Raw genomic sequence first — 27,937 nt, 5'->3', positions numbered from 1 at the left:
AAAGGAGAAGTGTATTGAATATCTTCTGGAAAGGGAAGGTAAAGAGCGTACAGAGTAATATCAGAATGTACACAACAGAAGAGAAGGGCAGAACAATACACACTCACACACACACACACACCACACACACTGCCCATAAACACACACCAACAACTAGCACTGCACACACAGAGTAAAGTGGTCTCTTTCCCTTCTATTTAATGTTTCAAAACGTAAACAATATTAATTTTATTGCTTAAAATCCAAGTTATAACTTATTTCTGTTTAATTCACAAGTGAAATTGTATTTAGAATAACTATATTTATCATTTTCTTTAATAGTTTATATCTATATTTTGTTTAATAAGTAGAATAAATGGTTTTTCAAAAGATAACGGATATGGTTCAATTTTGTGACGTAAAAGATGAAATCTTGTTATTTCCAAATAATGATTGATTCTTTTACTTTTTAAAAACTTTATCTTAAAATCAGAGGTTTTTTTTGTAAAAATAGGTAATATTAAATATGTATGTGTATATATTGTTTAATATGAATCATGATTCCAAGTATAACTAATTCTTGGGAAATTAATCTTCTTTATAATTCAGCTTTTCTAGTTATATAGTATTCTTGTTTTCAATGAACCTTTTTGATATTTTCTTTTAATTATTTAAATTTTTGAAAATGAATCTTAATATAATATTGATAAATGTCTTCTGGAAAAATTGCAATCTCAGGTATAGAAAGGATGAATAAATTCTCAAGAAATCATTTGTTTACAAATAAGTTTTTCTAGTTAATGGTTATAATCTCATTTTAATGAACTTCTTAATAATTTATATTAAAATTATTTTGAGTTTTATGAATAGATTTCACTCTGAAAAAGATTTTTTGTTGTATTAATCAGCTATAAATCTTTAGAAATATTTTTTGATTAAGTGATTATCTTTTAAAGTCTAGTGTTATATTAACTAAATATTTAATTTATTATAGAATTAAGAAATGACGAGTACAGCAAACGATCTAAACCGATACATTTTCGGGATAACGGGTACCGTTAGAGAAATAGTGTATCCAAGTAAAGCCATCCTTGCTTTTAAATTTAACGGCAAAGAAGAAAAGGCAATTTTACTTGTACATAAGTTTCTAATTGACGGTCAGGCGGTGGACGAACAAAAACTAATGAGTGATATTTTGAAAGTCGGCGATGTTGTTGAGTTTGACGGCCATGTGTACGACAAAGGCGGCTTTGGCCAGGGCAAAGATAAATGCAATTATTACGCCATGCGCGCGTGGAAGGTAGGTTTTCTTGTTAGTTGCGCAGCTGCTCTAACATTATAGCATGTCCGAAAACTAGTGCGCCATAATAAGTAATTCTAGTTATGAATTGTCTTTTTAAATTAAATGTATTGAAAATTACGTATTTGAGTTCCTTATATCGACATCTGGTCCATTGACAAACTAAGCAGATAAACACATTTTTGTAGTGATTTTAGTTTAGCCCCACAGGGTTAGAACATAGGGCTTCCGCAGTAGCTAGAAATAAAAAAAATCTTCAAAAATTTGGAGGGGGGGGGGGGGGTTAAGAGTCTAAAATATGTTTTAAAGAAATTACACAAAATTATTACATAGTGAAATCTAATTTACTTTTTTCTTTTTTTTCAATTATTTTAACAATTTCTTTTTTGTTCAGGCTAGCCAATCAAAAGTAGCTGCTAAAGATCATATGCAGGGAGTTAAAACGGGTAGACCAGCCGCAATTCAAGGCACTGGTTATATTTCAGAAGTATTTCCTAGGAAAGGACACACATTGAATTTTTAACATTTATTATTTGTAAATACTTTCAATTAACAGTAAGATAGATTATAAACAGCTAAAAAGTAAATAGATCTAAAAAAATAGATGGTTGTAGATATGGAATTAATCCAGTGATGGTTTGAACCAATTAACAAAGTTGCTACTTTTTTTGTAATAGGTTAAGTTTGGTTAGGTTAGGTTAGTTAAGGCTCTTATAGGGAGTGTGAACGTAAAAATTTCTCATCTGATTATCAAATCTTAACATTTACTAAGCACATTTCACGTTTTTGTTTCTTATAATGTTTGTAGGGATATTTAACTTGTCATATATAGTTGAAACAATTTACTTACTGTTAAGGGTTTATTTTATGCTATAAAATTGCCAATTCGTTTTTTTATAACGTAGTAATTAGGTAATAAAGACATATTTTAAATTCATATTATTGACAAAAAAATACCTCACTGTCTACAAAGGGTTGAATCTCATAGGTTATATAAAATAATAATATCCTTTTTTATTGTGTTGAACAATAAATAACCCACTTTGGAGAATTAGTTTACACTTTTATCAGACTGTTTATAAAGAAATATTGCGTCTTTATTATTTACAAATTTGTAATTAATGGTGGGCGAGAGATGGGCCATTTAAAGTTAATTGGATACTAATAAAAAACCTGTTTCTGGCTTTGTTATTGTATTTGGTTTTCAATAAAAAGATATTGCTTATTTTATCAATTTCTAAGTAACTATACATTGGATTAAAGCAAGGATTATGTTAAAAGGCAGCTTAACTGTTAGGAAAAATCTAGAACTATGTGAAAAAGTTTAATTTTAGCTATAATGGGAGAAAAAAGCAATTTAATGCACATTTTATATAATACGGAAAATTTCTTCCTTTCCCCGTACCTTATAAAAATCGTCGGAAAAGGCCGTTTTTTAAGCAAACAAAAGCGCGTTTTGCTCTATCTGTGAGATATTATGAATGAGATAATGTAAAGATTTGATATTAAGATGAGAAAAATTTACGTTCACAGTCCCTTTAAGTAAAATAACCCCGAAGCGGCTTAGTTGCTGTAATTTGATGGAACTTTATTCAAACTGGCTAAAAAGCAACTGACTAAAAAGCAAGTAAACATTTATTTTATTTCTTCATTTTAAATTTGTAAAACTATTTGGAAAATTTGTATTAATGGCTATGGGGTGGGGTAAGTCAGCCCTCCACTTACCAATTTAGTTTTAAGAAGTAAAATAAAAAAAATACGTTAGTTTTTTTCCTGGGATTATTTCTCTTTTGGGAGGGTCGAGTTACCCTCCCGGGACCTAAAGGAAGCTTCATTGTCAAGGAGATCCATATAAGTCACACAATTAGCGACATCATTTTACTTTTATATAAGGATAGGATAGGTATTCATAATAACACTTTATTTAATCAATGTGCAAATTGAAAACAGGAAAGGAGTTTTGGTATTTGAACGAGATGGTTCCGAAGAACGTGTTCTATTTCTTGCTAGCAAATTTTATGTTTTTGAAAAAAGATTAGGGACTAAACAATCCCTTGATCAAGTAAGTTTCTTTATTTTTTTTTATCCATACTTGAATTTTTATTCAGGATATAATTCAAAAAACGAGTTATTTTAAGTCAATAGTTGTGCATTTGAGTTAAGATTAATAGTAAACATCAATATTCTTTTCAATATGTGTATTTATTGTCTTTAAATGACTAGTAAAACGTTACCAGAAGACAATAAACTTTTTTTTTATCCCAGATATTTGATCTATAAGTTTGAAATTCTAGAGAAAATAATAAAAAAATCATTCCGCCAATGTCATGTAGACAAACGACCCTTTAATTGATTGCACGTTACTTGTCTTTAAATTAACTGTTAGTGGTAATGTATTGTGAATATTAATAGGTCTAGGCATTCCCCTCACGCTTTTCGACGGAATTAAAAGCAGTAGGAAACATTTTCAATGCTTTTAATTCCTTGTTTTACTCTAGAGTTATTTGATTTCCCTTTTCCGTGTGATGAACACAATTATCATATTGATACTCTTGTAAATACTAATTTATTATTATTTAGATATTAAGTGATGGTGATCCAGTTCAATTTGAAGCAATACCTCAAGATAGTTCAGATAACCCACATTTTTGTTCTTGGTTTGCTACAACTGTTTGGAAAGGTAAATTATATGGATTTCAAATTGAAAGATTTTTCCTAAAATAAATTCATTTTTGTCCACATTTATATTTTTCAGGGTTTCGGATCCGGATCTGCAAGGATCCGCATATTTTTGAGTCCAAGGATCCGGTTCCTTGGACTCAAAAAAATGCGGAAAAAATGGAAAAATCTACCTAAATTTATATAAAATCTCAGACATTCTCTTGATGAGAGCCAATTTAGGTTCAGACTTGAAAATTAAAAGTATTTTTGATTTCGAATTAAAGAATAAAATTTTTTTGAAAAATTTGGGGATTTTATTTTTATTGTCAAGGATCCGGATCCGCATACAAAAATGCGGATCCGAAACCCTGATATTTTTAGGTGCTCTTCCTTTATTTAATAGTTTTAAAAGTTAGAAAAAACGTACAGACCATAAATTAAACTACATAGAATTAAAAGTGCCTTTAAACTTATCCTACTATAATTAGAATATGACCATTACCTTAAAAACTTAGTATTTTTATTAGCGCATCTACTATTCAACTATTTATATGTATGTCTGTCTGTCTCAGTTTCTAAACAAAACTGAGTTTGTCGCTGCAAGAGGTCTTATATATATATTGTGTAGATTATTCTAACTATGTGGATGCTAAAGCTTAAATATCTTCTTGACTTCTTATTTACGGTCTTAATCAAATTTAGCAGCTTTTTCAAATGTAAGCTTATTAATTTTTGCGCTACTTATGAACAGTAACTTGCTCGTAAGTGAAATACATCCCACTCTGTTTTGGATTATAATAAAACTTGGTTCTAATTAAATTGCAAAACTCTCTGCTAACGTCATAATTCACTTAAATTTCATTTTTACACAACTTTTAGAGGATTTTTTTATTGACCTTTTTTTGTTTTTACATTAATAATCAAAAGGTTCACATCAATCTATGTATATTATTATTAGTTTTATTAGTGTACTTTCCTAATTTATAGCATTTGATTATGTTTTGGCGTATTATTTTATTTTAACTGTTGAACTCAACAAAACATTTGATAATATTTCGTCATAAAATGCTTAATATTTCAAAGTTTTATTAATAGAAAACCATAGTGAAACTTAATTTATTTAGTTGATATAACGATATTAAACTTGTGTCTAGTATATTCTCACAAAAAAAATATTTAGAATCACTGATGCTTAGAATCCCATGCTCTTGTTCGTAGATAGTCCCCTTTAAAATAGAGGTGGTAGACTTCACCAACTAAAAATAGACTTTTATTTAGTTCAATCAATACATAGTAACTTAATATTACAAGAGATAGAATATTCCTTCCAGCCTAGTCAAAATAGATTTTATATGCCTAATAATTTATTTTAGGGAAAAAACCTTTTGACGATAGTCTTATTGGTTCCTCTGCTCCACCAGTTGGTATTTCAGGACGCCGTGGTTCAATAGGCTCAACAGGTATAGTAGTCGATACTTTAGTATACAGGGTGCGGCACATAAATCCGGACTTTTTCTAATTTTTAAACAAATGAACATAAAATCGTCAATTTTAAAGATTTTATTGAATTTTAAAAACTGAGAGGCAAATTAGGTATTTGACTTTTAGATTATTAAAAAAAATGGCCGCCAGTCTCATTCGCTGCCTCTACCCGCCTCCTCAACCGCCGGTAGGCCCAGGTCAAAATGTACCTGTCCAAGCTGGCGAAGTTCTCCTTGATAGTGGCAATGAGGGAGGTCTTTGTGATATGGGCACGTCTATTGGTCCATGCTTCAAAGTAGCTTTAGGCCCAAAAGTCCATTGAATTAAGATCAAGCTGCTGGGAGGCCACATTTCCTTAGAAACGTGAGTAACCGCAGGGTCCAAATTAACACAACTTTCAAGCTACCCTTAGACACGGAGGCTCTCATTTGGACCACAGTTGAGCTATAACGACGTTTTTTACCTTTTTGGAAATGGCATGACGATTAAGCTAGGGTTGTCAGCGCAATTTATAGTCTAAAATGAGTTTTAAAGTTCCATATGGGTCCCTTAAATCGAAAACCGAGAAATATCAACAATTTTTCACTTTGCTGGAGTACTACGGCCAAGCCATTTCAGATAGCAAGCTCTAGTCTTTTCTAGGTCTTACTTATGTATCTAACAGTATCTCCAGCAAGTTTCATATGCATATCTCACCTACAAATGGGCTGAGGTCAGATTTAGTGGGCCCTAGTCGAGAATCAAGATTAAACCACCTGCGCATTTCGAATCTGCCTTGTTGAACATATGCGCGGCCAGCTCGTAATATACGTCCATCTTCGTCCAAAGATTTTTTTGTGCTAATAGGTCATTATCTAAGCTTTGTATAGTGGGGTCTAACGTCCTGATTGGTCAAGTAGTTTGGATGCTATGGCCGTTTAAAAAAGTCCGGATTTATGTGCCGCACCCTGTATTTGTATTCTTGTCTAATTGACATTAAATAATTCAATGTCCTGGGATTTTAACTATTCGAAAATAAGCAGTAAGTAAAGCCAATAGGTAATTTACAAAAGTTTTGAAGTTAAGCATCTAAATTACCTAGCAAAGTATAAATGTACCTATTGTAATTCTTTTTTTTCACTAGGTATCTGTATTAAAAATCTAAATTGAATTTATTTAAGATAAATAATGGATTCTTTTAATTTTACTTTTGGTCAATGTTTTTAGCTTTATTAATTCTGTCCTTGGACGGTTTATTTTAGTTTACTAATCAAATAATGATGTATTTATTTTTATTTTAGGAAGTTCTGAAAGTATATCAACAGAGGGATCTGGTTCTGATTCTTTAAATTCAAATAATAGTTTGACTTTAACTAAATCTATTTCTAATTGTGGTCTCCAGGAACAGGTGCGTTCATACTTATATTTTCATGAGTTGCCCAATTCCAGCCTTTGGTGTATGTGGATTTAAAGTATTTGAAAAGTAACAGGTCCTGTTTGTGCTTGTGTCTGTCTACCTTTACGTTCCGAAGGATCTCTGTGACCGCTGAACCCATATTGTTCTTCTTTACAGTGTAGCTTCTCATAGGTCCTGGGAAGTTATAACTATTTGGGGAGAAGTTACCACCATCCTCTCAAGATCATCGCCCTAAAAAAAAGAACCCCCCCCCCCAAAAAAAAAAAAAAAATAATTGATTTATACTTTTTAAAAATAATCTACAATTGAAAGGGAGTGGGTCGACTTCATCTTTTTCCCTTCAAAGGTCACTAGGGGCGTATCCGCTATTTAAAATATACAATCTAACAAGAAAGGAAAATTGGCCTTATAGAACTTGGTTGTGTTTTTTCATTTCAATTAGTCTTATTAACTATTTATATAAATGATAATGTTTAGGTGGCTAGAGGTCGTGGAATTGTAGCTCGTTTATTGTCTGACAAAACTCTTCTAATTTGGTGGTACAGGCAGCCTAATCACTTACAATCCGTTTGGTTTCAATCTAATCAGACAATATTTTCTACCCAAGACATTCGGAATCATTTTAAAGAAGGTAAAACCTTGTGATTAATTTACTTAGTACCTAGGTTTTAAATCAATAATATTTTTGGTATTTCATTTTACCTTAATTTAAAATCTAAATTGTAATACCTACTGTAGCTTCATTTTTACAAGTTTATGTCTGAAATAAAATCTTTCCGTGTCATCCCACAATCCATTTTAATAACACGTCATTTTATATAGTTTTACAAACAAATCAATAAATGAAAGAAATTCCTACTATTATTTAACTTTTTTTAGAAACTTGCAAATTTACATTATTTTAATGTCCCCTTCTTTTTCAGGTGATGCCGTAAAGTTTGTGTGTTCCCGAAGCACTTCAGGTCCCACTCAATGGCTGGCTACAGAGATTTATCCTGACACCGATGCTACTCAATAACTAACATCAAAATAGATTTTTTTTATATAAACCTGTTTGGATTTAACTAAACCTTCCCCCCAATTTTTAATATTTTCTATCCATGTGTTTACACAGAATACATGTTGTGTTATATTAAAGTCGTTTTTAAAGTAATTTTTTGTAGGAAGGCATTTTTCATATGAAGATCAGCTATTTTGTCTCCAACTTTTTTCGATTTAAAATCATTGCTGATAACAATAACATCATAATAGTTATGATATACTGAAAACAACAGCAAAAAGTTGGAGGCAAATTATTTTATCTTTACATAAAATGTTCTTTCCTGAATTTTGATCATGATTTAAATTTTGTATTAAAAGATAAAAAGAATAAAGATTATATAAATTTGAGTAGTTAAACTAGGAACTAAGGATAATGCATCTGGAGAACAATATTTCAAGTCAATTTTTTGCCCCTTAAAGTATGTAATTTGAGACATGTTAAATTGTTGGTTTGACAACTATTTTACTATTTCTATTATTTGATTCTTTTAAAGAAAAAAAATGCTAGAGAAACGTTTTATTGAACTGCGAAAAGTTGGTGTAGAAAAGTTTTTCTTCTGCTGCATTATCCGTTGGTACATAAATGGATTGATGTTTATTTGTGTAGACATATAGATGGACACATGTTTTTACTCAACCTTTGTAATAAAAATCTAAAGTATTTCTGTTTTTAGGCATTAAAAGGGGGGAGGCGGATGTGCCATTTTTTTGAAACCAAAAGTAAAACGCGCATGATCTCAGCCCATAAAAGAGTTATGCCGCCGCCGTTTCTTCACAGTTCCATACTGTTCTTCACAAAAGCAACTGCTGTGCCGAATTTTTATAGCTATAACTCTTTTATGGGCTGAGATCATGCGCGTTTTACTTTTGGTTTCATAAAGTGGCACATCCACCTCCCCCTTTATATAACGGCAAGTAGTCTTCATCTTACATTTTGTAAAAGAGACTTTACTCTAGTATTTTGTAATAGTTACTTATCGCTTCGTATTATAGAGAGCTTTCAAGAGATATTAAAATGAAAAATTCTTAGATTAAAACCAGTTTTTAGTCCCCGAGGGGCCGAAATCTTAGTTTTATGCTTTTATTCTAATATTCATGGCAAATTTAACTGTCTGTAATACGATGCTATACATGATTTTTCAGTATGAGAAACAGTTTTAATGTAGCGAATCGGTATCGAAGCCACACTGGAAAAGGTTTTAAGAAAATCTTTCCTGTTGTAAAGTAATATTAGTAAGAGTTTAAAAATTCAATCATTACTACCTATACCTAAAGATCTTCTAAAATAGAAAGTTCCTGAAAGATCAATATTACTATTACTTTGTTTAAGACTGGATTTCATGTAATTGAATTTATCAAAATATTTCTCTTTTATAAGACGTAAGATATAGATTATTTGCCCAATAAATAAGAATCTAAGCCATTTTAACAAACTAAGAATCTTTTTTAATTAAAATTTCATTTTTGTGAAAAAGTAGTCTTCTGAAAAAACTTCCTACTTTAGGTTTCATTTCTTAGATTTTAATATTCTTTATCATTGATCTTTTCTACAATAAGATTCATAAAAATTACTATAAAAAAACGTAAAAAATTGTAGTTTTCCATTTATATACTTACATTCAATTTATTTTTTAATTGATAGTACAAATTATGTTCGTGTTTTGAAATATTGAAACAAATACTTTTATATTTTTAATTATGCTTTTACCTTTTTGTATTTTAACAAACTATAAAGTATCTCTACTACTTCAGATTGCTAAGCTCAAAAACTGTGCAGTCTTTATAAAAGAAACCTTTTAAATTAAAAGCTGTTTTTAACCTTAAATTAGTATTGATAGCAATTAGGTATTTGAATTTCTTTCTTTTGATTTAAAATAAGACTTCTACATAAAAAAATGGTATATTCCCCAAATCCATAATACTTACCACTTTCAAGTTTTTCCTAAAATCTATTCGTTAAAATATTTTTACCTAGCACCTTAATATTCAAAAAAAAATTCCAATATTTTTCTAAACTGCGCAACTAAGCACATTTCATTCCTTGTTTAAAAAAAACCTATTGGCTCACAATATTGATTATAAAGGTTAAATTTAGCTAAATTTGTGTTAGACCTATATGTCTATCTTTTGCATTTCCCAATTTGTTTTATAGAACCTAATTGTAGAACGAATAACAATAGAAATATATATTTTGTGTAGTAAACTATGTTTTATTTTTTCTTAATAAAATAAACAAGGATCACATCACCTTTAAAAGCGCAGCCCAACAAATCGGACAAGTGTTCTTAAAGAAAATTTAAAGATAAAAAAATTGAATTATTTCTGGCCTGTTTTTACTTCGATTCTTCTGGCCAAATTGTCCCTGTTTCAGAGTGTATTAGTGAATGCAACACAAGGAGGGATATTGAACTGTAAATTTCACTGGTACCCAATGTTAATAACCCCCGTTATCTTATTTGTGGGCTTAAAAATTTGGGTACTTAAATTGAATTTTTAAAAAATTTTCTTTGTTTTAAACTTGTATGTCCAATATTTTCAACCAAAGATAATTTAGTTCATATTAGAAATGTATATCTTGTCTTATCCTTTAAAATTCCTGCTAGAACATGACTTGTCTAAGATAAAATCCTGATACTCACATGTGCAGTATATGTTTGGATGACCAAGAGTGTAAACAAATGATTTATACACAAGAAGAAGCTTCGTCATACTGTAAATAACATAAACATTATTGTATGATAATACTTATATTATTAAGGATACATCTGGTGAAGAATAACCTGATGAGGGCAACAGTGACGAGATAGGAGATGGTGACCATAATGAAACCGAGACTGATATTGAAAGAAGATCTCAATAATGGAACTTGTCACCAATCAATCAATCAACAAATTGCCTATCTATGTCTCATACAAATATGCCAAACATTTTAACCATAATGTATTTTATCAATAAGTTTCTCTAAATGGCTGAGATTATTTTATTCTTTTATCAAAAAAACATTTTATCATTATTTTATCAATTATGAAAATAAGTGTCTGAAGAATTTATGCCAATTGAAAAATAATATATTAAAAGTCCAGATAATTTAAAGTCCTTATATTCCCTATTGTTTTTATGTTGCCTGGAGTGTCCCAAGTGATAATGTGATTGTTAATGATTATAAAACCTACGTGAACATTGACATTTATGGGTTACCTATAATTGTGAATATTCTGGAGGTGACTATTAGCATATGCAGTTACTTCATCTCTAGCGGACACTCCAGGCAAATGGCAAATATTTTCTAGAGTTTGGCCTGACGGGTTCTGTATACAAAATGGCATATTGAGACAGAGGCAAGACAGGTGAGCCACTTTATGCTTATACAAAAACAGGGATGACAACATCCATGCAAAGTTTGAAATAGACAATTCTAACATGTTTAAATTAATGAAAAAGCTGACATACAGGAAAAAAGCTAAAAAAAAAGTGTTGAAAAAAATTTAAAACAGGCTTGTTTTCAAAGAATGAAAACAAGCCTATTCATTGTTTCTAACTGTTACGATGGAGTGGGGACAAAACACCTAATTTAAAAATACCTAATTTAAAAATGCCTAATTTTATAAATGTCTAATGTGACAAAACACCTAATTTATAAATACCTAATTTAAAAATGTCTAATTTAAAAATACCTAATTTTAAAAATGCCTAATGTGACAAAACACCTAATTTTAAAAATGCCTAATTTTATAAACACCTAACTATAAATACCTAAGTTTAAAAATACCTAATTTAAAAAAACCTAATTTTAAGCATATCTTAAAACTGTTGGTGAATATATTAAACCAGCGGCGACGCCCCCTAGAGTCCTCTAGGAGCAATTGCAGTGCGGAGGGGAATTCAATAAGTCTGGGGGGGGGGAGGGAGTTACGACCCCCCTCCAAAACTTCAAAATATAGTTTGAAACAGAAAAATGGACGGACGTACGGACGGACCAACCCTAATTATAGAAAAGCTTCGCTTTTAAAAATAAAATTTTATGATTAGTTTGTGGCAACTCACATGACTCATGAGAAATAAATTAATTAGTAAAATCAAAGGTTGGAGGACAAAGAAAATGAATTTTTATTGGTTTTTTCCCTAACCTAAGTAGCCGTAGCGTCGCTTTCTTGGGGGGTGATAGTTGACCTGACCATTTCTCATTTCTCATTGGAAGGTGTTGGTCACCTCCCCAAAAGCGATATAAACCATGAACTACGGGAAGCTTCATTGTAAAGATGAACCATATTGGTTCAATGACTAGCAAGATCCTTCAGCCAATTGGATTACTGTTATCAAAATTTTAAGTATTTTAGTGAAAAAAATAGATATTTTAGAATTAGGCATTGTTAAATTAGGCGTTTAGATAGTTTAGAATTAGGTATTTTTAAATTAGGCGTTTTTAAAATTAGACATTTTTAAAATTAGGTATTTTTAGTTAGGCATTTTTAGTTAGGCGTTTTTAAATTAGGCATTTATAAATTAGGTGTTTTTAACGTAGGTGTTTTTAACATTAGGTATTTTTAAACTTAGGTGTTTTTAGTTAGGCATTTTTAAATTAGGTGTTTTGTCCCCACTCCGTTACAATCACTATAGATCAATTATAACATGCTTAAATTAACTATAAGATTTCTCCGTTACAGACAGACGAACGATTATCATAGAAAAGCTTCGCCTTTTGTAATTCCTTCAATTTCCTGTCCATAAGGTAATCGTAATTGAACACCTGTAAATATGTAATTTCAAATGATTTTTTTAAATTTTAGGCAACGCCTCTAGTAACGGCAACCTTTTATCTGCCACCAATGAAATCATATAAATACGCCTGATAGCTATACCTTAACCCTGGAAATCTTTTCTCCAACCATCTTAAAAGATAATAAGGGCAGTAAAAGCAAATATTATTGCACTTGACACGGAAAAAAGCGTTATAAAATGTACAAAGCGTTGGTGCCCATTACTCTATTAATCGTGCAGTTATTGTTTATCTTGATAAACAAGGACAAATTCGTTTTCAAAAGCGAAGCTGTTTCTCATTAATAAATCTTGTAAAATAAAGCATTAACCAATGAACCGAAGGAGGTCTTCATCTTATAGAAGCTTATAGTTAAACCGGCAAGGTTAATTACCAATAAAGTTAAATCGTTATACGATTATCATTTAATTGGTTCTGTAAAATTATACAAATAAGGGGAATAGTCCCTTTCGTGGCAATGCCCGTTAAGGGGTGATTTGTCGTATTTTTAGAATGGGTTATGCTAGGTTAGGTTATATCGGGTTAGGTGATTTGCCCTGCATGGGCTAGAAATAGGACTAAAAATTAAAACAAAAGAAATTATTGTTTTTATCATTTCTATCTTTGCTATTTGAACCAACATGTATAATAGAAAAATTATTGAGTAGCTAAATCTCAACTCATAAGTGCATGTTAACAGAAAACTGATATGTAATCTAAGTTGATACAGTTTAGCAGATTAGCAACGAGATATAAAAAGTGTGATTTGTTAAAGATCATTCTCTATAATTTCAGTTATTACTTGAAAATTAATGTTATAGTATAGTTAAAATCTGAATTTGTTTCGTAAATAAATATTTATTCTGAAAGTAAACTTTTATTGCGACAAACCCAAATCTGTGTCAATCTTTAAGGTTAATGTTCTGCAAAAAGTCGTCATTTACAGACAATACTTTCATGATTTTCTGCCAAAGGACCTGAACTTTTTCTTTTACATGTTTCTATAAACAAAAAAAGTATTACTGACAAATCGCCCATGTTTCTTTAGAGCTGCGAGGGTGACGTCATTTTCTCTACTTATATTTGATACAGATAGCTGATTTTTGTGTAAAATATTTCTTTGGCCTACAAGCATCTAATCTACATATTTTTGAATAGTCTATCGTCGGTAATATTTTAAGACATTTTATTTCTAGTGTGTAAAATTGATTTCCTCAGCTACTAATTACATATGACCGATTTCTTTTGTGAAGATTCTTCTGACCCATAAGCTTCTGATTTTAAGCGAAAATTACCCTAATGAACAATCATCTACTTAATTTACTTTGTAGTACGTTCGTGTGTTTGATTTAAATCTACATTCTTTGCTACTTTGGATGATGTCTTCCTTGCAAAGACTCCAAGAGCAAAAATTACCAATGTTTCATTTTTCATGATGCTGCACTATTGATTATCTTTATTCTATATTTTTCATAGTAATTTAAAGCATCGTATTATAAAAAGCTTTCCGCAGATATTAGAATTAAAAGCATAGTTTAAAATCAGTTTTAATAGCCCTGAGGGCCCGAAGTCCCCTACCGCTAATGAATACGGAAGTTACAGTTTTACGAACGTTTCGACATACCCTAGTTTTATAGTAGTTGTGCTACTAAAAATATCACTGTATCTATCCTAGTAATAAATTTTCCTGTGCTCTTAAAGGGTACTTTAGAATTATTAAGGTTCCAAAAGCATGTTTCTAATGATGTACACTTTATTTTTTGCAATACTTATCAAGAGATATGACCACACAAATAATAAACCATGGAGCTATTGACTGAAAAAATCAAGGTTTTGCTTTTTAAGAAACATAAATTATCATTTTGGTGATATAATTAAAGTTAAGGATCATGCGTGGCTTTATTGGATAGTTTAATGCTAAGCATTTCATTGAGCCTTGTGTTTATATACATTTTAATAGTCGACTTCTCCCTCCCATTCCCTAAAGTGCCACTTAGGGCATTATGAAATAAAAGACTGTTACTATAGGTGAACTATTATAATATCATTAGTTGGCTTAGTTTAAGGGAACAATATCTAACATTTTCAATAAATCACTTTGTACAACAATGTTTTTATGAAACTTCATTGCAGGATGTTCATAGATGTGTTTTCATGAAGATGTCATCAATGAATGCAATAACCCTCCCCTGGTCAGGGCAAAGTCCCTAGAGTTTCGAGATAAACCTATTATGCTATATAATAATGTTTTTTTTTTCTTTTTTAACACCTCATTGTAAACTATTTGTTAATTAAAGAAACTACGATGAAACCGATTAATTTTCAAGGAAATATGTAAATCTTATATAAACTTAATGGTTTCATAATCATACAATTTTAGATAAAAATGGTTCAAATATCGGTGGTTGATATGAGTAAACTAGGTAAACAATAACTAGAGGTACATTAAGTAATGGATAACAACAACCATTAGCGAAGCTTATAAATTTACTAATTAAAGTAGAGTACGAGTATTTACTCTTGGCATTAAAAGAGACATCAATCCTATTTAACACTCAATTAAATATTAATTTTGAAGGGCTGGACAAAGAAAATCCGTCAACTGAAGAGTACGCTGAAGTTGGACAAAATCTTCATGATGCTTTCAGCAAAATAGGTAACATTATTTAGTGTTCCTTTTTTTTGAAGGATGTATGAAATAACTTTTCTGTTTTCTACTTTTTGCAAATGCTTATATATTAAAGAAAGATGGATAGACAGACAGAAGGAGGGGCAGATAAACAGAAGGATAGACATACAGACAGTCAGACACTTATAGAGAAGCTTTGCTAATAAGAATCATTATAATGCATTTTTTATAGGTTTTGTTGTTTTTAGACAGGAGGACAAACTTACACTTGCTAATAATAATCAGTACATACAATATACATTTATAGGTTTTCTTGTTTTGGAACCGAGGGACAGGAGTACAGACATACACTTGTAGAGTAGCTTCGCTAATAATAATCATTTATTTCATTTATAGGTTTTGTTGTTTTGGGACAGACAGACAGGAGTACAGACATACACTTGTAGAGTAGCTTCGATGATAATAATCATTTATTTCATATATAGGTTATGTTGTTTTGGGACAGACAGACAGGAGTACAGACATACACTTGTAGAGTAGCTTCGATGATAATAATCATTTATTTCATATATAGGTTATGTTGTTTTGGGACAGAGAGACAGGAGTACAGACATACACTTGTAGAGTAGCTTCGCTAATAATAATCATTTATTTCATATATAGGTTTTCTTGTTTTGGAACCGAGGGACAGGAGTACAGACATGCACCTGTAGAGTAGCTTTGCTAATAATATATTACATTTATAGGTTATGTTGTTTTGGGACAGAGAGACAGGAGGACAGACATAAACGTGTAGAGTAGCTTTGCTAATAATAATTATTTATTTCATATATAGATTATGTTGTTTTGGGACAGAGAGACAGGAGGACAGACATAAACGTGTAGAGTAGCTTTGCTAATAATAATCATTTATTACATTTACAGGTTTTGTTGTTTTGGGACAGACAGACAGGAGGACAGACAAACACTTGTAGAGTAGCTTCGCTAATAATAATTATTTATTACATTTATAGGTTTTGTTGTTTTGGGACAAGCAGACAGAAGGACAGACATACAGTTATAGAGAAGCTTTAATATTAATAAAATCAATATATATGCCTATTTCATAGGTTTCGTTTATTTGAAAAATTTTGGAATACATCCTGAGGTTATTGAATCAGCTTTCAGTGTTTCACAAAAGTTCTTTATTCAAGTAAGACTTTTTTTTTTAATTTCCCTTATTTAAAAATATATCTCTTAAATGTTTTCTTAAAAACAAATTATTGATGACGTACATCTTATTGTTGATAATTTGCTGACATATTTACAGACTAACGGACTAATAACTTTATACTGGAATATCAATGGGTATATTAGGAATCTTTACACAAAAATCCGCTGTTTTTCTCTAATAACAGTCCAAAAATCGCATTTTCCAAGTTGCGATAATGGCTGACTGAAGATCAGAAACGTGAATTATAAAGTATCTTCCCTTCATACAAATAAAAGTATTAACCCTTTACTTTATGAAAGTAAATTTACTAAAAGTAAACAGGCATGAGATAATAGCAGTATAATTTCTTTTATATTATTTTATGGCCAATTTACTATGTTTAATATTGTTTATATGGAGTGTTCATTCATTCAAATTAAAAAAAATAGAACAATCAAAATTAAGCAACTTCAATGTATTCATGATGTGTTTTCATTTTTATGAAAGATTTGTAATAGTCTTTTTTGTGTAAAGTAGAGTAGCTTTCTCGTATTCATTTTAACCTGGTTCTTATCCATACGAAAAAACTATGTCTAGCATCGTATTATATCCAGCTTTCTACGAATATAAACATGTACAATCATAAGATAAAAATTTGTTTTTTAGCCCGATGTGTCGAAGGCACGGGCTATAATTGTACATTCTATATCCGCGGAAAGCAGTTTATAATACGATGCGAGAAATAACTATTATAAATTCTTAGAAAAATATGCCAATTTCACTTATAATTATCTATTTTTGTCGTAAGAAAAAAACAGTGAATCGCAACAAGAAAATAAAGTGCAAATGATTAAAGGGGGGGGGGAAAATGTGGTGACTCGTGCCACGACATACCAGCAATTTTATTTTGGGTGCTACTCCCTTAGTTTTAGAGATAATTGGGTGAAATCTTTTGGGCTGGGTCACTAATTACCCCAACTAGAGGTATCTTTCAAAAAAAACGGCGGCGGGTCCGCCGCTCCCGCCGTTCGCCGCCATTTTCTGCCGCCGCCAAAAAAAATTTTTTTATTGCATTTCTCGCCGAATTAGGCAATTTGGAATCATTTGAGACCATGTTATTTTTTTCAAAAATTTCTCCCCTTATAACCAACCCTGCGGGGGGACTTGGTCATTTTTTTCAAATTCTCGTTTATCAAGGTATATCTTAAATTCAGTGCCTCTCCTAAGCTTTTAAAGATATTGAGACAAAACCTTTTGAGGTAGATCAGTAAAAAATATTTGAATAAAAAATGGCGGCGATACCGCCGCTCCCGCCGTCCACCGCCATTTTCCGCCGCCGCCGCCAAAATTTTTTTTATTGCATTTCTCGCCGAAATAGGCAATTTGGAATCATTTGAGACCATGTTATTTTTTTCAAAAATTTTTCCCCTTATAACCAACCCTGCGGGGGGACTTAGTCATTTTTTTCAAATTCTCGTTTATCAAGGTATATCTTAAATTCAGTGCCTCTCCTAAGCTTTTAAAGATATTGAGACAAAACCTTTTGAGGTAGATCAGTAAAAAATATTTGAATAAAAAATGGCGGCGGTACCGCCGCTCCCGCCGTCCACCGCCATTTTCCGCCGCCGACAAAATTTTTTTTATTGCATTTCTCGCCGAATTAGGCAATTTGGAATCATTTGAGACCATATTATTTTTTTCAAAAATTTTTCCCCTTATAACCAACCCTGCGGGGGGACTTAGTCATTTTTTTCAAATTCTCGTTTATCAAGGTATATCTTAAATTCAGTGCCTCTCCTAAGCTTTTAAAGATATTGAGACAAAACCTTTTGAGGTAGATCAGTAAAAAATATTTGAATAAAAAATGGCGGCGGTACCGCCGCTCCCGCCGTCCACCGCCATTTTCCGCCGCCGACAAAATTTTTTTTATTGCATTTCTCGCCGAATTAGGCAATTTGGAATCATTTGAGACCATATTATTTTTTTCAAAAATTTTTCCCCTTACAAGCCGTCCTGTGGGCGGCGGAAAATGGCGGTGGATGGCGGGAGCGGCGGTATCGCCGCCATTTTTTATTCAAATATTTTTTGCTGATCTACCTCAAAAGATTTTGTTTCAATATCTTTAAAAGCTTAGGAGAGGCATTGAATTTAAGATATACCTTAATAAACGAGAATTTGAAAAAAAATGTCCCCCCGCAGGGTTGGTTATAAGGGGAAAAATTTTTGAAAAAAATAACATGGTCTCAAATGATTCTAAATTGCCTAATTCGGCGAGAAATGCAATAAAAATGGCGGCGGCGGAAAATGGCGGTGGACGGCGGGAGCGGCGGTACCGCCGCCATTTTTTATTCAAATATTTTTTTGCTGATCTACCTCAAAAGATTTTGTTTCAATATCTTTAAAAGCTTAGGAGAGGCATTGAATTTAAGATATACCTTAATAAACGAGAATTTGAAAAAAAATGACTAAGTCCCCCCGCAGGGTTGGTTATAAGGGGAAAAATTTTTGAAAAAAATAACATGGTCTCAAATGATTCTAAATTGCCTAATTCGGCGAGAAATGCAATAAAAAAAATTTTGGCGGCGGCGGCGGAAAATGGCGGTGGACGGCGGGAGCGGCGGTACCGCCGCCATTTTTTATTCAAATATTTTTTACTGATTTACCTCAAAAGGTTTTGTCTCAATATCTTTAAAAGCTTAGGAGAGGCACTGAATTTAAGATATACCTTGATAAACGAGAATTTGAAAAAAAATGACTAAGTCCCCCCGCAGGGTTGGTTATAAGGGAAAAAAATTTTGAAAAAAATAACATGGTCTCAAATGATTCCAAATTGCCTAATTCGGCGAGAAATGCAATAAAAAAAAAATTTTTGGCGGCGGCGGAAAATGGCGGCGAACGGCGGGAGCGGCGGACCCGCCGCCGTTTTTTTTGAAAGATACCTATAGTTGGGGTAATTAGTGACCCAGCCCAAAAGATTTCACCCAATTATCTCTAAAACTAAGGGAGTAGCACCCAAAATAAAATTGCTGGTATGTCGTGGCACGAGTCACCACATTTTCCCCCCCCCCTTTGTAAGTGCTTCTGTGTATTTTTAAATTGTAATTTTGTACATTATGGTGGTTTATGAAAATATTAACAACATTGCTGTATTTTAGGCAGAGGAAGAGAAAGAAAAGATAAGTAGGGTAGATCAACAAGGCTGGGTGGCTCAGGGTAGAGAAATATTCGACCAGGTATACTGGAGATAGACCATTGGAAGATCAATTAATCTTCCGTCTAATCTAAAATATATGTATCTTTTTTATTATTGATTCTTAGTAGTTAAGATTTTTCTTTATGAAGAAACCTGCAGCCACTTCTTGCATTCGTAACTAAAAAAATAGTGACTGGTTCAACCGCAGCAGCCAGATTATAAACAACCACAGCAAATGCCACAGTTCAGTAAAAGCTACCTATTAAAAAACAATCATTTTAACTAGAACCCTCCTACAACTTATTCAATTACAGAGCAATTTTAATGATATAATTCGAAAAAAGGTTTTCAATTTGAAAGATTTTATTTTTCTTATGATTTTTACTTTTGATTGAAGGCCGAAGATGGAAGTATTGCTATTATGGAAATCAGAGAAGCTTTTGATATCAACAAGCTTGATAAAGACGCAAGGTTAACTAAAATATACTTTTTAATGGCCTACCTGCGTTCTAGCCTTACTGGATCAATTTTTTTTGTCCTTGTTAGTTGCACAGTTACTTTCTAATTAAAGTATGTCTGACTGTTTTTTACCGTTAGCAATTTACTTTTTTACTGCGTATTTAACAATTCCTTTTCTTTTACTGTGTAAGTAACATTTTACTTGTATCTTACATGAGCTATGATTAATAAACAAATTTCTCTTAGCTTAAACTGTATAAAAGTGTACTGCTATTTTTAACAAATATTTATCATTAACTTGTAATTGTTGCTGCGCTAGTTAAAAATATTGTCCTTGTTTCTGTCCATTTATCCTTCAAAATAATTTTAATTCTATAGATTTCCTGACGAAAATTTACCAGAATTTCGAAAGAATTTGTACGACTTGGCCAAACTGACAATTAATCTTGCAAATAGGTTACATTTTAAATTTTTTATATTGTATTGAAACTTTACTACAAATTAATTGTGCATCGTAGCGTTGTCTGTCGATAAGGCCAAGGACGTCCAACCGTCCACAAATCTATGAAACAAATCAATTATGTATTTTTTTGCGCTTCACGCCATTGTTCAAAGCCCTTAGGTTTTACAAATCAGCAGTATTGAAGAAATTAACAAAAAATGGTGTTTTTACTGTCCCTCCCCTAAAAGCCAATTACTTTATTTTCATGATTTAAAGAAAGTGACAAATTGTCAAAGCATAATATTGTACATAGTTACAAATACAAGTCTTATTCATACTTCATTTAACTAAACCAATTTCAATTTTTCAAGTCAGTGTGTTATTGCATGTCTAATTTTAATTTAATATTTCTTGTAAATGGAATATTATTTGTTTTATTCATGATTACCGCACCTGGCATTATATTTCAAATCATCAGCGGAGCTTGTTTATAATTATTAGTATGATATGACCGTTTGTCTGTCTGTTTCTACACTTCAATAAGTGAGTTAATAGTAAGTTATAATTCCACAAAACATATTTACACATTTTTCTTTACAGTTTTTTTTCACGATACCTTCCTAAATGTGGACACATAAACGTCCTTGTTTTCTTAATACAATTACTACGTAAATGGGTTGAATAAAACCAAATATTATTCATATTATTCAAATAATATATCAAAAAATCTTATAATCAAAAAATTAATTGTAATTAAAAAACTGTTTCAGAATTTTACGTGCTTTATCAATTCAAGTTGGAAAAGAAGCTGATTTCTTTGAAAAACTTCATAGGTTTGACTTTTAAAATTTTACTGAAGCTTGTTTAAATCTTATACAAAATAATTTTTTTGCAAATCTTCTCTAAACATCTTATTGAATGTTTGTCTGTTTATGAAACTCGTATCTCATTTTTAGTAAGGACGCTACTCTATAAATGTTTGTGTATGTTTGTTCTTCTGTGTAAAAGTGCAGATAAGTCTCTTTCCTTCTTTTCTCTATCTCTTGTGTTCCCTTTCAATCTTCCTCTTCCCTTGCATTCTTCCTCTTCCCCTCCCCTTCCCCTTTTTGACCTTCTTAACTTGTTCGTTCAAATTTTCATTTTAACATCCTCTTGATAAGTTTGAATATAATTTGTGAAAATTTTATGCAGAATACCCATGATCATATCTAATGTTTTCCAATTTCTTATACATTTTAGACCAAATGAATTGAAAATGATTGCTATAATATATTCATGTCTAAAGAATAGTGCAATTGCAATATTTATTGAAAATAGGCTGAAAAATATTCAAAAAGACCTGCACATTAAAAAAACTGTTTAGGAGGATATTGGTCGATGAAAATGCGTCTGCTATGAGGTCCCTATACTATCCAGCAGTACAGGGTGAATTACAACCTGGACATATCAGGTACTAGTCTCTTTACTATTCAGCAGTACAAGGTCAATTACAACCTGGACATATCAGGTACTAGTCCCTGTACTATCCAGCAGTACAGGGTGAATTACAACCTGGACATATCAGGTACTAATCTCTGTACTATCCAGCAGTACAGGGTGAATTACAACCTGGATATATCAGGTACTAATCTCTGTACTATCCAGCAGTACAGGGTGAATTACAACCTGGATATGTCAGGTACTAATCTCTGTACTATCCAGCAGTACAGGGTGAATTGCAACCTGGACATATCAGGTACTAGTCCCTGTACTATCCAGCAGTACAGAGTGAATTACAACCTGGACATATCAGGTACTAGTCCCTGTACTATCCAGCAGTACAGGGTGAATTACAACCTGGACATATCAGGTACTGGTTACTGTACTATCTAGCAGTACAGGGTGAATTACAACTTGGACATATCAGGTACTAGTCTCTGTACTATCCAGCAGTACAGGGTGAATTACAACCTGGAAATATCAGGTACTAATCTCTGTACTATCCAGCAGTACAGGGTGAATAACAACCTGGACATTTCAGGTACTGGTACATCCTCATAGATTTTTATAATTTAAAACAAAAGCAGGAGGTTTAGTTTTAGTAGGGAAGCTACTCTATAACGATTAGGCACTTTTTGTATTTCCTTAGCTAGGCTTGACGATACACAAAAGAATTTTTGGTAATTCAAGGGATCATATGAAGAACTAACGATATTATATTAAAAATTGACAGTTAATATTATTTCTAAAATTTTTACTATAAGATTTTAATTTCTTATATTTGCAATTTCTAATTTAAGATATTAATTATTAGTTGGTTTTAATCAGCATTCTAAGAATAATATTTTCAAAGAAGTTTTGATTATAGAAATATTGTTTTAGATGTGGAGAACACAGTGATTATGGAACCTTTACACTCTTATATCAAGATAGTTATCCAGGTCTACAGGTGAATAAATGATAATAACAATTATTTATAGTGTTAATGACTAAATTTAATACCCTAGATTTAAGAGACATTAATAAGAAGTTTTGTTTGTATTTATTAACATATGATTAATTCCAATAATAAGAGCATCAAAATTTTGGACGAATATATTTTCCGAAAGCTAGCTTTATCATATGTCCCATAGCCTTTATTTATTGTTGAATAGTTTATTTCAGAATCAAAGATATTATTATTCCTCTAATACACCTACTATTTCTCTCCTCACTCTTATCCTATCATATAAAGTAGTAAGCGTTTTTTGTCTGTCTCGAAGGATCTCGCTAATCGCTGAATCGATATTGTTTTCCTTTACAGTGAAGCTTCTTATAGGACCTGGGAAGGTTTTAAACTATTTTTTGAGAGGGTGTCTTCACCCCCCCCCAAAAAAAAAAAATATATTTTTACTGTTTTAAAACTAAAATTTAAAATTGGATGAGGTCCTACCAGTGCCCCTAGAGGCTTCTAGGTGGGTAGCCGCTAGTATTATATAAAGTAGTAAGCGTTTTTTGTCTGTCCCGAAGGATCTCGGTAACCGCTGAACCGATATTGTTCTCCATTACAGTAAAGCTTCTTATAGGTCCTGGGAAGGTTTTAAACTATTTTTGGAGAGGGTGTTTTCACCCCCCTCTCCCCTAACAAAAAAAAATATCTTTTAACTCTTTGAAAACTCAAATTTAAAATGGGCTAAGGTCGACTTTCCCCCCTCCTACCAGTGCCCCCTTAGGCTTCTTAGGGGCGTAGCCGCTAGTATTTACATATAGCTTTAAAAAATACTAGCTCGGTTGTTATAAAACAAATCTTCTCAATTGTATTCTGGATTGACTTGATTGATGTACAAAAGTAAGATAGATATATAGTCAGTGGTCAGAGAAATCTGAACAAAAAATTTTCTATATTCAATGCCTATAGAGAAAAGTAATTTTCCCAACAGTCGAAACGGACTTATTGACAATGTTAATTATAAAGTAGCTTTGCTTGGAGTTTCAAAATATATACAAGAAAATATTATTTATAGTCTTATCTAAAGTAAATATCTTTATTATTAGCAATATTATCCCCTATAAAATTTACAAACACGTGACTTCAACATAAGATTAAAATTGTAAATATTCTTGTTAAGTATATACTTTATAAATTAGTTTTGTTGGTTTGTCCCTAACGGTCAATCGGCAAATCTGTAACGGTCATCTGTTTTAAAAAAGTGTTTTCATAATGTACTTCTTTGTTTGTGTATCACTTTTGTTGCCTTAAAATCTTCAGGGGCTTCATTAATTCTTAATTGGTTTGTACAAACTAGCAGTCCCAACTTTTCTACCAATAATTTAAATTCTTTATTTTGTTTTCAGTAATTAGGGATATACCTTAATTTATCGAATATTGTCTTATCCCTTAAGCTCCCTGAGTTTTATCCTCACTTTTTTTTATAGTTTTCAGGGATCCTAAAGGGATAAGAAAATGGCCGATATATCAATTTACATCCCTAATGATTATTCAGAAAACTGCCCCTTTTGTAAATTACAATTAGTTGTTGAAACGCTTGGACGCTCAACTTAGTGAAACAACCGATCAAAATTTAATGAAGTCCCCAAAGTTGTTAATCCCACGAATAAGAAAACGGTATCATAAAACTTTGGTGACTAGTGTCATAAATAGCTAAATGCTCGCTCCCTTTTCAAAAAGTTTTTGCTCATATTGTACCTAATCGTCCTTGTTATTAAGGTGAAAGCATCAACTGGAGAATGGGTAGAAGCTCTGCCAATGAAAGATGCCGTTCTAGGTTAGTACATAAAAAACATTCGTTTCACATATATCTAACCTTCGTTACAATGTTTCTATTGCTAATCTGATTGAAAGTAACCGCATTCAGTTTTTGATCTTTCATGAAAGCTACGTTATAAAAAATATTCTTTTATAACAATCTATTTGAGGTGAAACTTTTTATAGGTCGTTAATACGTCATTATTACAATATCTTATTAAAATGCATTATCAGCCTTGATTAACATTTAAATTAAATAGTGTTGTTTTTAGTAAATATTGGTGACCTGTTAGAGATGTGGACTGCAGGTTTATATCCAGCAACCTTACACAGGTGAATAGATCTAGATAATCAGAAAATAAATGAATAAATGATAATTCTAGGTTTTGATAATTTATAGGGTTTGAAATGAAAATTTAGCAGTATTATAGACATTATATTATTTTCTTTGTAATATGTTAATTCATATTTAAGGGTGTTAATACCTGAAGAAGAGACCAAGAAATGCGCGGCAAGACAAAGTATTGTCTTTTTTGTACATCCTGATGACGAGGTATGTACGTCTCTGAAGCGTAGCTACTCTATTTAGTATTGCCGTTCTATCTTTTTTATATATGAGGAAATTTAGATTTTTTCAGTATTCGAAACCGATCCTCTGTATTAGAACGTGAATTATCATGAGTCGTATCGTATTATAGTCATATTTTTACGAATATTATAATAAAAATAGTATAAATTTTGTAATTTTTCATTTTAATATCCACGGAAAGCTGTCTTCAAATGCGATTCTATAAATAACTTTTCTGAATCTTTCTGATGTAATTAGTTTTTGTAGCGTAACTATTCTGCAATCTAAATAGACCTATATTTAAGCCTTGAAATTTTTTTTGTAGTGATAAAACAAATCAATGTCTTGGTAGTAAAGGGGCTTAAGTGATATAAACCCGATTAAATAGTTGGATCTCTATGGTAGGGGACGATAAATACACCTATTGATAAAAGGTATTTTCTTAGGTTGTTGATAGCAAAAATATTTAAATTTCCAAGGCAATTAAAATACTTACATAAAAGCAAATCACTTTATAAGACACTTTTGAAGACATATACAGTACACACGCATTCTTCTGCAAATTATATTCTTATGTTTTAGGTGATTGTTAGCCCAATAACGGAATGCAGCCTATTCCAAGGAAGAGATTTTTCAAGGTGAACATTTTAGACACTAACTTAACCCCAAAAGATCCCCTAACTTAACCTCTCATTATTTGTGAGGATGTGGAAGTACCCATTCCTACCTTTTTTGCCATTTTTTATCCGTTGTGTGGTTTCTAATTTTCACCACTAATAATAGCCTAAAACCCTCTCCCGTGCAAGTATGTACAACGATAGGTACACATTTTTGAGACATCTTGGCGGACATGCATATAGTCAAACAGTGTTTAATTTTATATAGAGTAGCTTTGCTACCGAAAAAATATTTAAATCGATGTAAAAATATGTGTACAAATGTACATAAAGATATGATGTGTATTATGAATGTTTCAAATTGATAAACGTATAAAGTCTGCCCGGCCAAAATTAAACTTTTGATCAGAAAAGAATTTAAGATTGCAAAGTCTGATATTTATACTTATACTGATATTTATAGGGTATTATTTCAAATTTTATCTACAGACTGACCCTAGACATGTATTGAGTGATATAATTTTAATTAAAAGATTTCAAGGGCATACGTCTCTAAGAAACGCAGCAAAATAACATTTGAAATACAAACCAGAACGATGTTTATATGTCTATCCTTAAGCTCTGTCAATTAGGGAATGTAATATATACTAGTCATATTATGGTTAAAACAAAGAATAGAACGGTGAACTTTTATACAGCTTAAATGAAATATGAAAGAAAGATTGTAAAAAGCAACACTTAAGTTACATAATCGTATTATAGACTGACATTAAAAATGAAAAATGAAAAATGTTAGATTCTTACCAGCCATGTTAGCCCCGAAGGCCCGAACTAACAAAACTTATATTAATATTAAGATTTTTAAAAATATTAGTATGAAACTTGCCATAATGCAATACGATACAGGATTTTCAGTATGGCTTAGAACCGGTTCTAATCCAGCGGATATTGATCGGTTTCGATCGAAGCCATACTAGAATAGAAAATATAATTTTGTTTTTAGTTTTCCTGATGTCTCTGCGCTGGATCATGTCACTAAAAGATTCCAACAAACATATAAATATTAAATATATGGAAATTTGTATAAATAAATAGTTATATAAATTGTTGTTTTGTTTTCAAGACATTTTATTGAAAAAAAGCAAATATTTATGTGTAAATTTTTAAGAAAAATCATTATATATCTAATTTTATGTTTGTAGCAAAACTTTTTTGTTAACCTAAACATAATGGAAGTTTGCAGATTAATTTTAGCGCCATTGTTAAGTTCCTAAAGGATATTTTGTGAACAAAACAGTTGGACAATTATATTTTTTGTCAAAAATAATGGTTCTCAATTTATTTTCGTTATATATACAGAGATTACGATCACACATGGATTAAGTAGCATCTGGGATATCCAAACATTTGAATGAATCACATTTCTAGTGTCTATTGTCTGTGAAAAGAAAAGAATAAAGTTTAGATCGTCAATTGCCTGCATAGTAGCCAATTTTCTTGATGAGTTAAAATTTTTAGTTAAGATATGTCATAATATATTTGCTCTTAAGGTTGGTTGTTTTGAATATTCAAAATGTGTTCTGATTAAAAGTGCTTTTTTTGCTTATATAATATCAAATCTGTACTATTATTGCTTTAGTATTTTTAGAAATACTTTAGTTCAAGTGTATAATTAATTTGCTAATTCAAAAGATTTTTTTGACGCAAGAAAAGGATTTGACTTACGTTTAAAACACAAATTAAAGCTTATAGTCAATATTCACAGTTGAAACACTTAATGAAACTATTTTTAGTTTGTACAAAACTTCTACATAAATATTTTTAAATAAAACTTGAATACTATTTTTATGACATAAAAGACATTTGACATTAATTTTCATTTACTTAAAAATATTTAACATTTATAACAATTATTTTTCAAACTTATGGTTTATTAATATCTATACTGTTTTAACAAAATCATCATAAATAAATGTAAGCTATAAGTTAAGTACTAT

At 31.2% G+C, this 27,937-nt stretch overlaps 3 protein-coding genes across 8 annotated transcripts in view; 2 read left to right on the top strand and 1 right to left on the bottom strand.

Annotated features, from left to right (window-relative positions):
• LOC145313731 (dual specificity protein kinase CLK2-like) overlaps window positions 1-27,937 on the bottom strand; it is a 317,678-nt gene that overhangs the window by 5,465 nt on the left and 284,276 nt on the right. The window lies entirely within an intron of this gene.
• LOC145313730 (uncharacterized) lies at window positions 179-10,062 on the top strand. 6 transcript variants are annotated; one of them, XM_080153289.1, is made up of 10 exons: window positions 179-1,279; window positions 1,674-1,784; window positions 3,237-3,341; window positions 3,860-3,959; window positions 5,314-5,400; window positions 6,703-6,809; window positions 7,296-7,449; window positions 7,742-7,920; window positions 8,467-9,687; window positions 9,955-10,062. In XM_080153289.1, the coding sequence occupies exons 1-8, from the start codon at window positions 983-985 to the stop codon at window positions 7,834-7,836; spliced, it is 1,056 nt and encodes a 351-aa protein (XP_080009415.1). In that variant the 5' UTR covers window positions 179-982; the 3' UTR covers window positions 7,837-7,920; window positions 8,467-9,687; window positions 9,955-10,062. The 6 variants fall into 6 exon arrangements, with proteins under 6 accessions (XP_080009415.1, XP_080009414.1, XP_080009413.1 ...); XM_080153288.1 differs by having other exon boundaries at window positions 9,944-10,062; XM_080153287.1 differs by having other exon boundaries at window positions 8,467-9,704.
• On the top strand, window positions 14,999-27,045 carry LOC145315169 (uncharacterized). The gene is made up of 14 exons (XM_080155210.1): window positions 14,999-15,038; window positions 15,194-15,271; window positions 16,354-16,436; window positions 19,592-19,669; window positions 20,027-20,100; window positions 20,467-20,544; window positions 21,301-21,363; window positions 21,894-21,980; window positions 22,892-22,958; window positions 24,717-24,774; window positions 25,028-25,088; window positions 25,230-25,308; window positions 25,906-25,961; window positions 26,944-27,045. Exons 1-14 carry the CDS (start codon window positions 15,002-15,004, stop codon window positions 27,005-27,007), a joined length of 963 nt encoding a protein of 320 aa, XP_080011336.1. The 5' UTR covers window positions 14,999-15,001; the 3' UTR covers window positions 27,008-27,045.

Source organism: Acartia tonsa, chromosome 3 (assembly GCF_053477335.1).
Source record: "Acartia tonsa isolate MP-2025a chromosome 3, ASM5347733v1, whole genome shotgun sequence".
Taxonomy (NCBI): domain Eukaryota; kingdom Metazoa; phylum Arthropoda; class Copepoda; order Calanoida; family Acartiidae; genus Acartia; species Acartia tonsa.
The sequence above is the reverse complement of the archived record's forward strand: the minus strand, read 5'-3'. Positions and strand labels throughout refer to the sequence as shown.

What these genes read in the sequence shown, in the direction of transcription:
- LOC145313730 (XM_080153285.1), top strand. Translation starts at nt 983, where the DNA reads ATGACGAGTACAGCAAACGATCTAAACCGATACATTTTCGGGATAACG. An exon ending in TGGTTCAATAGGCTCAACAG is followed by an intron (nt 5,401 to 6,702) that starts GTATAGTAGTCG and finishes TTTTTATTTTAG; the next exon opens with GAAGTTCTGAAAGTATATCA. An exon ending in ATTGTGGTCTCCAGGAACAG is followed by an intron (nt 6,810 to 7,295) that starts GTGCGTTCATAC and finishes GATAATGTTTAG; the next exon opens with GTGGCTAGAGGTCGTGGAAT.
- LOC145315169 (XM_080155210.1), top strand. Translation starts at nt 15,002, where the DNA reads ATGGTTCAAATATCGGTGGTTGATATGAGTAAACTAG. An exon ending in CACAAAAGTTCTTTATTCAA is followed by an intron (nt 16,437 to 19,591) that starts GTAAGACTTTTT and finishes GCTGTATTTTAG; the next exon opens with GCAGAGGAAGAGAAAGAAAA. An exon ending in GTAGAGAAATATTCGACCAG is followed by an intron (nt 19,670 to 20,026) that starts GTATACTGGAGA and finishes TTTTGATTGAAG; the next exon opens with GCCGAAGATGGAAGTATTGC.